Consider the following 13,556-nt stretch of genomic DNA (forward strand, 5'->3'; position numbering starts at 1 on the left):
AAATATGTAACAGGAGCCAAAATGCTGAGGGCTGGTAAAAACACCAGAGAAAGAAGTGTCATGTCATTTTGGGAGAGACAAGAAGCCTCCTCCATTCATCCCCAGGCAGAGAGAGCACAAGGGGAAGGAAGCAATCTCCAGGGTTTTCCCACCTCATCCCAGGGACTGAACACATCCTCTGTAAAATGTATTCTGGAGATCTGCAGCGTCCCCTCTGGCATTTGTATGGATTGCTCCTGCTGGCAGCAATTCCAGAAGCACTCAGCAGGATGGGGGTCCGGAAGATGAAGATGCTGCCGTAACACAGAAGGATTTGCCCCAAGGTTCTTCCCAAAGCCACTGTCTGCAGCCAACCCATGTCTAGTCCCTTCTGGAGCATATTGGTGTGGAGGGAGAGGGCACCCACCAGAATGCACCCATCCTAAGGCCACAAAGCCAGGCAGGACACGGCTTGGGGCAACATGGTCTAGTGGGAGTTGTCCCTGCCCATAGAGGGGAGTGGAATGAAAGGGCCCTTCCAACCCAAACCATTTCCTGAGTCTATGACCAGACTCCCCAGGCTCCAGCAAGAGCTGGATCAGGCAGCCAGCACCCAGGACATCCCCCCAGCAGTGCCTGTCACAGACACCTGGCTGCAGACATGAAAGGCAAATCGTTACAACTGCTCCATGCCCAGCGCATGAGGGGTGGCTGGGACTCTGCATGGAGCTCTCGGGCAGCTCTCCTGCTCTGCACAGCCTGAGCAGGGCTCTGCCAGCCCAGGCACACCCCAAATGTGTCCCAGGAGCACCCAGATTTCAGGGCAGACACATCAAACGGTAAATGTGCCTGTGCCTGACTGCTTGCCCCAGCTAAGGCTGCCCACAGTGCTCCATCCCCACACCAAGGGCATCCTGGGCCAGCACTGTCAGTGTCCCAGCATTGGTGGTTCTGCACTGACTCTCCTATCCTGACTTAAGTCGTATCTTTTGCCCCCAGAGGTTTTTGGGAAGTGACAGCTGCCTTGCCTGTCACACGGTGCTCAGCATGGTCCACCAAGCCCCCAGCAGCCCCACGCACCAGGCAACATGATGGACCCCTCAGCAGAAACACGGGCTCATCCCATGAACCATTATTCATTCATATTCCTCATCCCGGGAATCATTATTAACTTATTAGGGTGGACTCCCTTTCCCTTTGGATGGCACAGGGAAGCCACCAGGACACCTGTGGAAAGCATGGGTGTAATCCACTGCTGTGGACACCTGAGCTGCTTGGAGTGGCCTGGGAAAAGGGCAGCAGCTATAAATACCTGGGGAACTGGCTTACACTTTTAAGAGTACTTCTACTACTGCAAATCACTTAATCTGAGGTCTGTGAAACCAATCCCACCACTTCTGAGGACGTGTCAGCACCTGTGTTCTCACTATTTGCAGAGGCGTCCCCGGGCGGGGGCTGGGGAGCTCCGAGCCAGAGCGCAGCAGGTGACCTTGCTCTTTCTGGCCTCTGTTCAGACTGCACTAACCAGGGAGCAAGCAGCACCATGACAGCAGCTGAGCCAAGCTGACCCAAGACGATCCAAGCCAAACCGAGCCTGCCCTCCTGTCCCGTGGCATCCTGCAGATGTCCCTGGGGAGAGCGGCGGCTCCGGCGCAATCCCGAGGCACGATGCTGCACTCCCGCAACCCCTCTCTGCAAACACTGCCGCGGGGGCTGGACAGGGGCACTGGGGCAGCGGAGGTGAACGGGCCAATGGATGGGGCGCAAAGTCCAGCACGCTGCTGCAGGACGGTCCCCAGCACCCGGCACAAAGCCAGCACAGCCCCCTGGGACCCCAGCGCTGAGCTGCCAGGGCTGCGGCCACTCACACGCACCAAGGGGCTGCTGACAAACCTCAGCCCCTGCCTGCAGAAGAGGGACAATTTCTTTCTCCTCAGTTGCCAGGAGGCTGAATGAATCTCTGCTCATGAGTGCTTCAGCAGTAAAGTACTACTACTGGGAGTATTTTTATTACTGTTAGAGGATACTTTGAATGTCACTTAAAAACACTGGCAGGAAGAATCAGGGTTGCAATGACTAGATTTAAAGCAGAAAAAAGCACATGCACACACCTCAGTACGAGGCAGACAGCAAGAGAGAATATGGATGGAGAACCCCCGTCACACATCTTTGCCATGACAACTGGGCCAGTTCCTTTTCATTACAATGAGCTCCCTCATTCCACTATTGCTGTTAACAAACAGGGCTGGTTCTGGTCCCCACAGTGCGCAGCCACGGTTGATACCAGGGCCACCAGCCACTGCCAAGGCCACCACTGGGCAAGCCTGCACTGGCCAGTGATGTGACCATATCTGCCTCTTAATTGTTTACCAGGCATAAATGCTCTGCTACAACAGGAGATGGGACATCTGCCTCCTGTATGCTGGATCTCTGGAGGAAAAGAAAGAGCTAGAAAGGATCCAGTATCCCCACAGGAAGCGCTGCCGTTGCTGTTCTCCTATGAATATGGTGTAGAGCTGGGCTCATCCAAGGTGAGAGCAGATCATTCTGGTCAATGCTCACCTCTTACACAATGATGACCTCAAAGGGAGGTACCTGTGCCCCCTGAGCCACATCACTACATGCACGTGGTGTCACCAAGCTGCCCTCCCCAGCTGGCCCAGGCTGTCCATGATGGCATTGTGGCACTTGCTTTGCATCCGTCTGAGGTGCAGATGTGTCTTTTGCAGAAAATCTTCCAAAAAGAAAATTAACTTGCACAAAGTAATGAGGCTGACCAGCTGTGCAAGGGGGAATCTTCACTTTTCCTATATATTTCCAATGTTCCAGAGCCATCCACAGCTGCATGGATCTCTGGGATCTACCAGGGCGGCTCTCAGAAACAAACAGTTTTTACTAGAAGTCATAGAAAGCCTCCCACTGAATAGTTTTCTTTCAGTAAACACTCATTTGATAAATTTTATATGTTCCACAGGACAATAAAATAAATACAATTTCTTTCTTTTGTAATTTTAGTCCACAATCACTAGCAGAAAGTATCCACTGCAAACAGCAACCCAGCAGCCTCCAATGAGTGCTCCAAGTCTAGACAGCAACTGGCAATTGAGAACTGGCAAACTGAGACAGGCACCTTCAAACAAGCAATTTATAAAATATGAATGAACGTCCGTGCCAAGAGTGGAATTCATGGGAATGACAGAAAATCACAAAGAACTGAGCTACTGCTCTCTAGTACAACTTGTTCTTAACCCTGTGTAATTAAACTGTTTTCATCACACCAAAACGACTGCAAAATATGACTACAAAATTTTCAATATTTTAGGAATTTTTGTGGTTTCTTCCTGCAATACATCGCACTGTTTCCAGCTTTCCTCCCGGCTGAGGAGCACGCCCCTCTCGCCATGCACAGACTCTGACTTCTGATCTGCTCCAGTTCCACTGTGCCTGTTCCTCCCACTGCCCATCTGCAATCCTCCTTTAGCTCCCATTGGGACTCAGAGGTGACCCCTGGCACGGACACAGAGCAGGCTCTTGTCTCTGCTGGAGCCCAGCGCGGCCTTGGAGGGTCCTGGTGCAGGGAGCTGGCTTTGCCCCTTGGATGCCGCTCACATTCGCTGCCTCGCTACAGTGTTTCTGCTTTGATTCTTCCCAGGACCGTCCCACACCTTCCTCGCTCTGAGAAAGGGGCCAGAGGCAGCGACTTCCAGGAATCGTGGGCTCTGTGCCATGGGGACAAATCCCAACTCCAGCACCCACTGATGCCTGTCCCCACGGTGGGGATCCTGCCCCAGGGGCTGGAACCTGCACCCATGGTAGGGATCTTGTCACAGGGAGAAAACCTCATCTCTGCAGTGAGAATCCTGATCTGGGAGTGACTCTTGTCCCCTGGGCTACGAAACATACAAATCAGTATTTTGACACACTCTTCTGTCCTCAGAAGCAGCACCAAAGCACTTCCCATTGTTAACTGGCTCTCAGTCTGGAATTAAGTTCTCCTAGGAGGAAAACCAATGGTTATGCCAGAGACTGGCTGCAAGGAGTGGTGCAAAGCACAGCTCATCTGTGCAATGGAAAATGAGGGAATCTGTAAGCAGCAGGAAGAATGTAAAAGCTGCAGAAGCTGGAGAAGAGCTGCCATGAGTAGATCCTGTGCAGCTTCCAGCCCTGAAGCCTCGGGAGAACATATAAAATACTTGTGTGACTCTGACCCATTGACAGCTTTTTGTGGATTGTTTCTTTGGCAAAATTTTCTGATTTCTCAGCCATTGCTTCCAACCCCAAGTGCCACATAAAGCCTGTCCTTCCACTGCAACCAACACTTGAGAGGAACCAGGGTGGAATAATCACTGCCAATACCAAGCACAAGACTGTGGAATCAGCTTCCAGAGGGTGTAAGAGCTCAAAAATTCAAGACGTGTGGAGAAGAGGATGGGAAAGCCCAGAGGAGGATGGGGCAAAGTCTGCCTTTGAGCAGTGAAGAGGCAAAGAGACGCTGTGTACCCTTAGAGCAGCTGGATAGGTCCCACACAGACACCCTACATATCTGCCCTCCACAGCCCAACACCTGACAGGTGATCCATCTCCCTTTCCCAGTGGTAAGGGAGAGCTGGAGCACAGGAGAGCAGGGAAGAGAGGGAGAGACAGACAGAGGAGGGAGGGGAAAAGGAGGAGACCATTTTATGATATTTGATATATGCTCAGGAGCGAGGAAAAGGAGCCGCCAGTGCCGTGCTCCAGCACAGCGCTGAGCAGTGCCCACCTGGCTGCTCTCCCAGTCCTGAGGGGTTCTCCTTGCTGAACGCAGCTCCAACATCTCTGCAGCTCCAGTTACCCAGCCTCAGTGTATCACTCGTTTCACAACCTCAGCTCCAGCCGTGACAGACATGCACCCTGCCATGGTATCATGCCAGCTCACATTCAACCAACCCCTGAGTTCTCTAATCCAGCTCCAGATGGATTATCACAGCCATCCTGTGTCTCTGAGCAGGGAAAGGGTGAGAGGTGATGAGGAAGAAATTTGTTTATCTTTTCTCCATTTTTCAGGAACAACCAACAAGCTTTAGCACATCCCCAATTCTCCTGGCCACCAGAGGTTCCCTGTCCATGTGTCCGTAGGGGCCAAAGAGACCGGCTGCCCACACAAGGTTCTGCCATGGTCCTCTCATCTTCAAAGAAATATTTACATCCTATGGCCAATTGCCAGAGCAGAAAGGTCACGCTGACAACAGCAGATGGGAGGGTCAGCCCTTTCCCAAGGGCTTTGGAGTTCTGCTGGTGCAGCGCTGGGGGTCCCCAGAGCCCTTCTGGGACTGGGATGCCAGAGCAGCTGCTGCTGGGCACAGACTGGAGTTCGGGCAGCCCTGAAAACGACCTCCTGCCTCTTGGCATAACAGCTGCCCTTCATCTCTTTGTCAATCTTATCTCCTTCCACAGGCAGGAATTACTGCAGGTGTTATCTGTAAGCCTATCACAATTACAGAGCTGAAACGATTACAGAGCCATCGAGCCAGGTGATGAATGAACACATGGCACTGGCCCAAAATGACCACAGCCAGACTGGGGAAAGGAACCAAAGGTAGATGTAACCAACAAACAACAGGATTGTAACCAGTATGGCACCAGGTAACAGCAGTGATCGCAAATGCCACTTAAAACCATCTGAAGCTACATGGACAGCAGGTTTTCCTGAGCCAAAAGCCCCTTATATCCTTTCCTCTCCCTTGATCCCATTGCTTTAGTAACAGCTCCTTCTCTAATTCCATTTCATTCTAAACCAGAGGCCAACCCCCTCCCACCTGCTGCTGGAATTTGTCTTCTGATGGCAGAACCTTGGATTTATTCTGACAGTGCTGCATCTTGCTCCTGAAACAGGTTATTTAGTCACCTCAAAGACTGCTGGTAGTAATGATGCAATAAGCGGAGCACAAAGAGAAACATCTCTAAATCCACAGGGTAACAAAGCCTGAGGTTAATTTGCTAATTACCTGTAAGCCTGACTGGTGCAGTCAGGGACACTGTAGCAACAGCTTTAAATTAAACCAAATCGTGTTAATACCCATAGTGTTTCTGAGATGTGCCAGCGCCCCTAAACCCTGGCACCCCCCCCAAATATTAAGAACTGCTCACGCTTTAGTGTTGTATGAAGGGTGTTTAACTCAAAAAATACTTACCCATACCTGGTCCCAACTGCAGCAGGATAGAGATGGGGCTTGGGAGAACTTCATCTGTGAGGGAAGAGCCATGATCCTGCTGGCAGACAGCAGGACCATTCAGAGAGGAAAGAAAGTAGGAGCAACACACCTCAAAACACTCCTTATTCTCCAAAGCAGAGGGGGCTGTCTGTGCCTCTTCCCCCAGCAGCACCCCCAAGCACAGGGCACTGAGGTGCCCATTGCCCCGGGCTTGTAAAGCCCCAGAAGTGTCCTTCACCATCCTCACAGAACACTGAGGCTGCATCCTCTGAGGCTACGAGGGGAAAGCTCTACGTGCAAGGTCAAGTAGGGCAGGAAATCAGACCTAGCACCAGACAGCAGAGGGGTGCAGGTCCAAAAGCCAATCATCCTTCCATCAGGGAATTTTACTACAGAGCCTCTCAGCTCCCACGAACCTTTCTTCCCACAGTCACTGCTGCCTGGGATGCTGGTACATGACCCGCTGTTCCAGCTCCAGCAGCAGCAGAGGCTGTTCCTGCGCTGGCACCCACAGATCCAGGAGAAAATGCAAAGCTGCAGGAAGGGGCCAGCAGCACGCTGTAAAGCTAATGGAGACTTTGCTAGGACGAAATGTAAACCTGGCAGCGATTAACACATATGGTTGAGCCAGACCATGACAAGTGTTCCGCTTTCCTTACGGTGTTTGAAAATTACATCTGAACACAGAGACACGATGCCAGCCCATTACACCTCTGCAGCAGCAGGGTAGCGCTGTACAAGCCTTGGAGCACAAAGGACAAGATACTGGTGGTGTAAAGGTTGCTGTGCCAGCTCCGACCCTGCTGATCCCACAGAAGTCTGCCAGGGGAAACAGGCACAGCACATCAAACAGAGCTGCAAGGAAGAGGACTATACAGCACTTCCCACCAGGAATGACGGAAATGTCGTTTATCTCTAAGGCAAGACCCGGGCAAAATGCACCTGCTGCTGCCTAGTCCAGCCCCCAAGACTGCCTGCCGACCTCCATGGGAGTCCACACCTGCTCTCCTCAGTGCAACATTCCCTGTCTGTGCAGGATCCCACTGCACAAGCTCTGCAGGCAGAACAGCCACACGGAATAAACCCGCACCACCATCACCAGCATCTGAACGCTGAACTTTTCCAACTCGATTCCTCCCTGCCCCCTCTGCACTGATTCCAGCAGAGATTTACCCAGACTCCAGAGGCACATTCGGAGCTTTGCCACGTACAAAGCTCACAGCTGGATGATGCTCACAGCTGCACTCTTTCTGACCTGTCACTACTTTTATTCTTTTTTCTTTTGCCAAGCCCTTGACATCTCTGTACAATCCCCCAGTAAATCACTGTGTGGGTGGAATTTGCCCCAATACCCAAATGAAGCTGTAAGCATTTAAAACACAAACAAGCCCAGAGGCAGTACACTCACCCAGTGCTAATTTAGAGGTAAAATCTAATTGTTCATTTCAGCCTTTGCTCCCAGCATCCCAAGCATCACGGAGTGAGTGTGTGGATGCAGGACTCCCACGATGCAAACCCCAGCTAAGGTCTCACATACTCTTGGATGGGGCTGCTTCTGAGCCAGCAGAAAATCCCTTGGACAGCCCATTCTCCCTCCCATTTCTATCAGCTTGGCCACGTTTTTCTGTGACAGGTGAGCATGCAGGTGCCCATTGGTTTAGATGCTGTACAGCTATTTTACAGAGATGGCTCATCTTCTTTGAGGTTAATCAAAATTATTTTTGATTGAATCCTACTTCTCAAACGAATCTCCCCTCCCCTGGTGCATTCCCAAAACCTGTTCTAGCTCTACTTTAAAACGCATTTTCTAGCTGTACTTAAAATAGCCCTGAAGCACAGGTGATGTTTCTCTTCCACTACATTCGGGGTTCCCTGCTCTGCACAGTGCATTCCTGGCAGGCAGTTCTCGGCGGGACAAGTTGCCAGGAGGATTTTAACTCGATGTCAAGATCCGTCCGTGCTTCGCGGCACAGCGTCCCGATCTCGCCCGCTCCCAGCGGCCGGGAAAGCGGGATAACAGATGCGTGAGGAAACGACATAAACACAACGACCTCACGGGACGGCGGGGACACCGGGCGTGCACCGCGGTATTCCTGGCACGATCTCGCCTAGTCAGTCCCAAATGTCAGCATCCCGGCAAAAGGGAAGGTTCTGCAGCGGAGAGGTACACCAAGGCGGCAACAGCCAGGACATAGCGGGGTTGGACCCGTGGTGAGCGCGGGGCAGCTGCGGCAGGCGGCGGGGCGGCTGGGGGAGCGCGGAGTGCCGGTGGGCTGCGAGGTGCAGAAGGTGGCATGAGGGGTGCGGGCACAGGATGCCGGTGCTGGAGGGAGGTGGGATGCAGGATGCCGGCGGGAAGCACAGTGCAACGTGCGCATGCCGGTGGGCTGCGGGACGCGGGTACTCACCGGAGATCGCCGTAAGCGCCGGCGTAGCCCTCGACCCAGGGCTCCAGCTCGCTCTTGATGCCGGCGGCGGAGGCGGCGAAAGGCGCCCGGCCCGGTGGGTACCAAGCATCGGCAGGGCAGTCGGCCGGCCCGGCGGGCGGCTCGGGGCACGGCCCGTAGAGCTGCCCCTCCTCGGCGAAGAAGGTGGGCCAAGGGGGCGCGGGGCCCGGTGGGACCAGCTCGGCCCCGAAGCGGCACGGGCCACCCCAGCCGCCGCCCGCCGCCGGCCCCGCCGCGCTCTCCAGCTTGACGCGGCCGAAGCCGCGGGGCAGCCCCGGCCCGGCGGGCGGCTCGGCGGCCAGAGCGGCCTCGAAGGCGGGCGAGGGGTCGCGGACGGGCGGGCGCGAGGCGCGGGGCGGCCCGGCGGGCACGGCGAACATGCAGTCCTCGCGGGGCAGCGGCTCGGCCGGCATCTCCAGCGCCTCCAGCGCCAGCCCCATGGAGGCGGACACGGCGCGGCACAGCTGCCGGGCACTGTCGCCCAGCGGGTCTTCCTTGTCCGCGGGCTCGGTCTCGGGCGGCGGCAGCAGCGGCGGCATCGCGCCCGCCTCGCCCAGCAGTTCCCTCAGCTCTCCGGTGCAGGGAAAAGACGAGCCCATGGCGGGGCCGGCGGCCGGCAGCGCCTTACCGGGGGCACGGGGCTCAGGGGGCGGCAGGCAGCCGGGCGGGGATGGCAGGCAGGCGGGGGAGTCCGGCGGCGGCCGGGGGGGAGTCGGCGGGCAGGGCGCGCTTGGCGGCGGCTGCCCGGCGCCCGGTTCCTCCCGCGGCTGGAAAGCGTCGCAGACGCTCTGGAAGAAGCTCTGAAAAGCCCCGCGGAAGGTCCTGCCCGGCGGTCGCGGGTAGACGCGACCGACCCCCAGCTGCACCTCCATGCTCGCCGAGCGCGGGGCAGCGATCGCTGCAGCGGCGGCGGAGCGAGGCGAGGGCGGAGAGCCCTGGCAGCGCTCCCGGGCCGACCCCCGCGGGCCGCCTACGCGTGGCGCTGCCCCGCGGTGCCCATGGCAGTGGCCGCCGGGCACGAAGCTCGGTGCGCGCAACAGGCAGGGAAAGTTGTCGGCGGGGCTGCGGGCAGGTGCGGCGGCAGAGCGAGGGGCGGGCGGGGGAGGCCGCGGGGAGGGAGGCGCGGCGGGGAGACCGCCCCGCGCCGCGGCTCCGCCGAGATTAACCCTGTGACGGCCGCGGCGGCAGCGGCGCCCGCCTGGCCCCGGGCTCGGCGCGGCCCCACCGGCGGCCCTGGAGCAGCGCGGACGCGAAGCCGCAGCCCCGCCGCAGTGTCCGGGCTTGGCGCCTCAGAGGGCGGATCGGAGAGGGATGAGGCTGCCCGGCCCGGCCCGCTGGGGACATCGCGTGTCACCGCGGCCCCCGGGCGAGCGCCCGACCCGGACCCCGCGCCCCGGCTGGGCAGGACGGGGCGGGGATGGGGGCGCGGCGGCGGCTGTCCCGGTTCCCAACTGCTGCTGATGGAGCGGGTCCGTGCGGACCACCCGCCCCGGGCCGGCTCGGCTGCTCCCCCGCTCTCACCCCCGCTGACAGCTGGCGCAGCCGGGCGGACTTGGTCAGAAAAATGCTCCTTTTCGCGTTGGCGTGTCGGCGCTCAGCAGCTCCCCACCCCCGGCCGGGCTCGAGCCGACCCCCGCACCTCTTCGTTCGCTTCTTTCCTGAAGACCGGCCGCCCTCTTCCACCTCCCACTGCCCCGCGTCGTGCCACAGCCCCCGCCCGCCAAAGCACGAACCATCCCGCGGGCATCCCCGCGCGGGTCACGCACCGGGATGAAAAATACCTCGCTAGCAGAGAAATTAGTGCAGGACCTACCGTACACAAAGCTTGAGCTCCCCTTGCTGGTCCTGCGATAACAATCCTAAAGCAACTTCTGGGAGGCACCATCCCCAAGCAACCTAGGAATGGAATAATTTTCATTCGAGGGAGCTTAAACAAGCCCGTTACTTGGAGCCCCTTTGAAGATAAAGGGAAAAAAGCCATAAATAAGCGGAGCCCATGGGGAAAACAGAGAGACATATCCCATCTTTTAAAAGCCTTTTTACAAGCTGTAGAAGATAAAAATAAAAACCGAAGTCCAGCCAAGCAAAATTTGGCAATGTCCTCCATCCTGCCTGCATGATCAGAGCAGCTGGAGGAGGGGGAGGAGGGTTGGTGCACGGGCAGGGACGGGGTCACTGCTGCTGGCTGCTGCAGCAAAGGACAGATGCTGGCAGGGGCTGCCACCCCCCAGGCCGTGGCGGGCTGAGGACTCTGCCCAGCTCTCCCTGGCCACCAGTGAGCATTTGTGGAGAAACTTCCTCAACCCTTGCATGTGGGTGAAACACCAAGATGGGCTCTAATGCCAAGTCCCACAGCCCCTAAAGCACTGAAGGCAGCTCAGCTAACACCTGAGATGGTAAAAACCAAGGGAGACGCAATAAGATATGTTCTGCCAAGTGGATGTGGGTTCCAGCATCTTTGCTGTTCCAGCCTCTCAGAGTTGACAGGCCTCTGGAGTGAAATATACAGACGCTGGAAAACATCTAGAGGATGATTCTCACAATCAGCCTCAAGAACTGTATTGAGAAGGGCTGAGGGCTAGAGCTGCAGGATGGTATTGCTGCGGGAACAAGGGCCTCTGCACCTCAAACAAGACATGGGTTCTGACCAGAGCTTTGTTTGATCCCACCATTCCCACAGGGAGGAAACATCCTAAGCCAGTACACCCTGAAACACCACAGCCTGCAAAGACCTTGGCACAATTCAGACTTTTGACTTTCAAACCACCTTTTCTGTCTGGGATGGGACCTGTTTGAGCCTCAGCTCCTATCTCTGGAGCTTTGGCTTTGGTCCTGTTTGTGTTCCCTTGCCCTTTCTCTCTCTGCAGTGTTGCAGTGGGGATTCTTGCAACACGTATATCAGACAATGAAGCCCGTGGAAATGGACTGATTCTGGTAGATATTTTCAGAGATGTTTGTTTTTCCAGCCGCCTGGCCGGCGACCTGCCCAAGAACTGAACAATCACGGGACCAGAGGGTCCTTCCCAGGCAGGGGAACACAAACAACCAGTGGGGAACGAGGTTGACCAGGGAACAGGGAAACCCCATAGGCCCTGCCTCTACCCCAGGGCCCCTCTCCCAGGACCACATGGCAGGCGGGAGGAACCCCAATGCTGCAGCATCTACAGGGCCCCAGATTTTCCCCTAGTCTGAATGTTGCTGTGGGGTTTTTGGAATGTCGATCACTGCAGAGGTGCAGAAAGTGAGACTGCAAAATGGTTTGTGTACTTCAGCCTGCAGAGCCAACACTTCAGTTCTGACTTATGATCTGTGGTAGATATTTTTAATTTATTTCTTGAACAGGCGTCTTGCAAGAGTTTTTTTACTTGGTCCTCATGTCTCATTTAAAATTGATGGAATGTTAGTGGATTTTCTGGCTGTATATGTGCACGACAGCACATGCTCTGCTTAAAGGCTCTATGTATTTTAATCTTTATACTTGGTTGCCGAAGTCATCACGGAGTGTTCTAGAGATGTCCTTTTCTCAACTTGAATTTGATATGAATTTCAGTTATACTTTCCCATTCTCCCAGCAACACGTATTCAGGTAGTTTGTATCTGTTAATGGTTATTAAAGTGTGAATTTAACATCCCATACACATATTGATAAGACCTTCTCCATAGGCTGAGGTCTGAGCTGTGTGTGTCACCAACAGTTTGGTCTTTCAGTTCAAAGCCAATTTAAATGCACGAGGAAGTAAAAAAATGAGGATGATGGACTCAACTGTGAGTCATAGAACAGACACTTTGCCTGGCCTCATCGGAAGCAGAGTGAGCTCCAGTTTGGGCAGGGGGAGATGCTGAGGAAACCTAATCCAGCAAAACACATCAACACATCTTCGTCTTGAAGTGTATAAATAGTCCCACTGAAATCTAGGAAATACTCCTGTGCTTAAGGTTAAGGATTCCCTTAAGTGCTTTGCTGGATCAGTACCAAGACGATTATTTACAAAGTGCTGTCAAAAACATGGACACCAAGAAAAAACTTTTTCTAATAAAATCCTTTGGCTCAGAATGTCCTGTGTGACTGCTCAGCAAACACCATTTGTCAGAGAGATAGGGGCCATTCCATTAAAAAATTTCCCTCTAGACCCAAGAGCAACAGGTGGTCCTTTGTTTTGTCACCTGAAAAAATATTCAATGCCAGGTGATCTCGAAGAGCTCAAATCTACAGCCACAGAGAGCTCAAATGTTATCATCACAATCCTACAAAACTTGCCAGGAACAGAACCAATAATTTTTCACCATTAATCTTTAGTAAAATGAGGCCAGTAACACAGAGTCTGACAGTTCTGCTTCCATTCCTTGAAGATAGTTTCAGGCATTACCTATCAGCCAGTCGCTTACCAAATTACCCTGATTTCACTCGTCCTTTTGTACCATCCCAGCTGTGAGGAGATGTCAACAGCTGTGAACCTCTCCATGGTACACCTGCCCTGTCAGTGTCCCCTAAATGCTGAACTAATGGAGGTCTTTCCAGCTGCATCAGCCTGCATGAGAAAAAGAGGAGTAGTTTGTTTCTGTGGAGCATTTCAAATAATGGCAGATATTCAGAAAGAATCACAAGCACAAGCGCAATATTCCACTCCCCGCTGAGGCAGAGGCAGCTGGATGAGCTAGAGGTGCTTTGAGCCTCAGTGTGCCTGTGCAGGGTGGACCATGTCTCTGCTCTCACCCAGTTGCCACTCCGCAAGGAAGACACGGTAATTTAGGGGAAAGCAACATGCACGCAGGCAAGAGAGGCTGGTTTGTACTCTCCTGGATGCTGGATCCAGGGTGTGAGCCCATTGGGGCTGGAGAAGCAGCCAGCCCAGCCCTCCCACCAGCCCCCACCTGTGGGAAGCAACCAGGCAGGAGCCTGTAGAACACCAGGCTCATTAATGCTGCCTCTGATAGCTTT

At 54.7% G+C, this 13,556-nt stretch overlaps 1 protein-coding gene across 1 annotated transcript in view; it reads right to left on the reverse strand.

Annotated features, from left to right (window-relative positions):
• The window catches only part of AR (androgen receptor), a 37,000-nt gene extending 27,290 nt beyond the window's left edge, over positions 1–9,710 (reverse strand). The window contains exon 1 of the mRNA XM_032124446.1: positions 8,579–9,710. Within this exon, the coding sequence (XP_031980337.1) occupies positions 8,579–9,489 (911 nt within the window). The 5' untranslated portion in view covers positions 9,490–9,710. The remainder of the gene's footprint in view (positions 1–8,578) is intronic.
• Between the last annotated feature and the right edge of the window lie 3,846 nt (positions 9,711–13,556).

This window comes from Corvus moneduloides, chromosome 14, assembly GCF_009650955.1.
Source record: "Corvus moneduloides isolate bCorMon1 chromosome 14, bCorMon1.pri, whole genome shotgun sequence".
Taxonomy (NCBI): domain Eukaryota; kingdom Metazoa; phylum Chordata; class Aves; order Passeriformes; family Corvidae; genus Corvus; species Corvus moneduloides.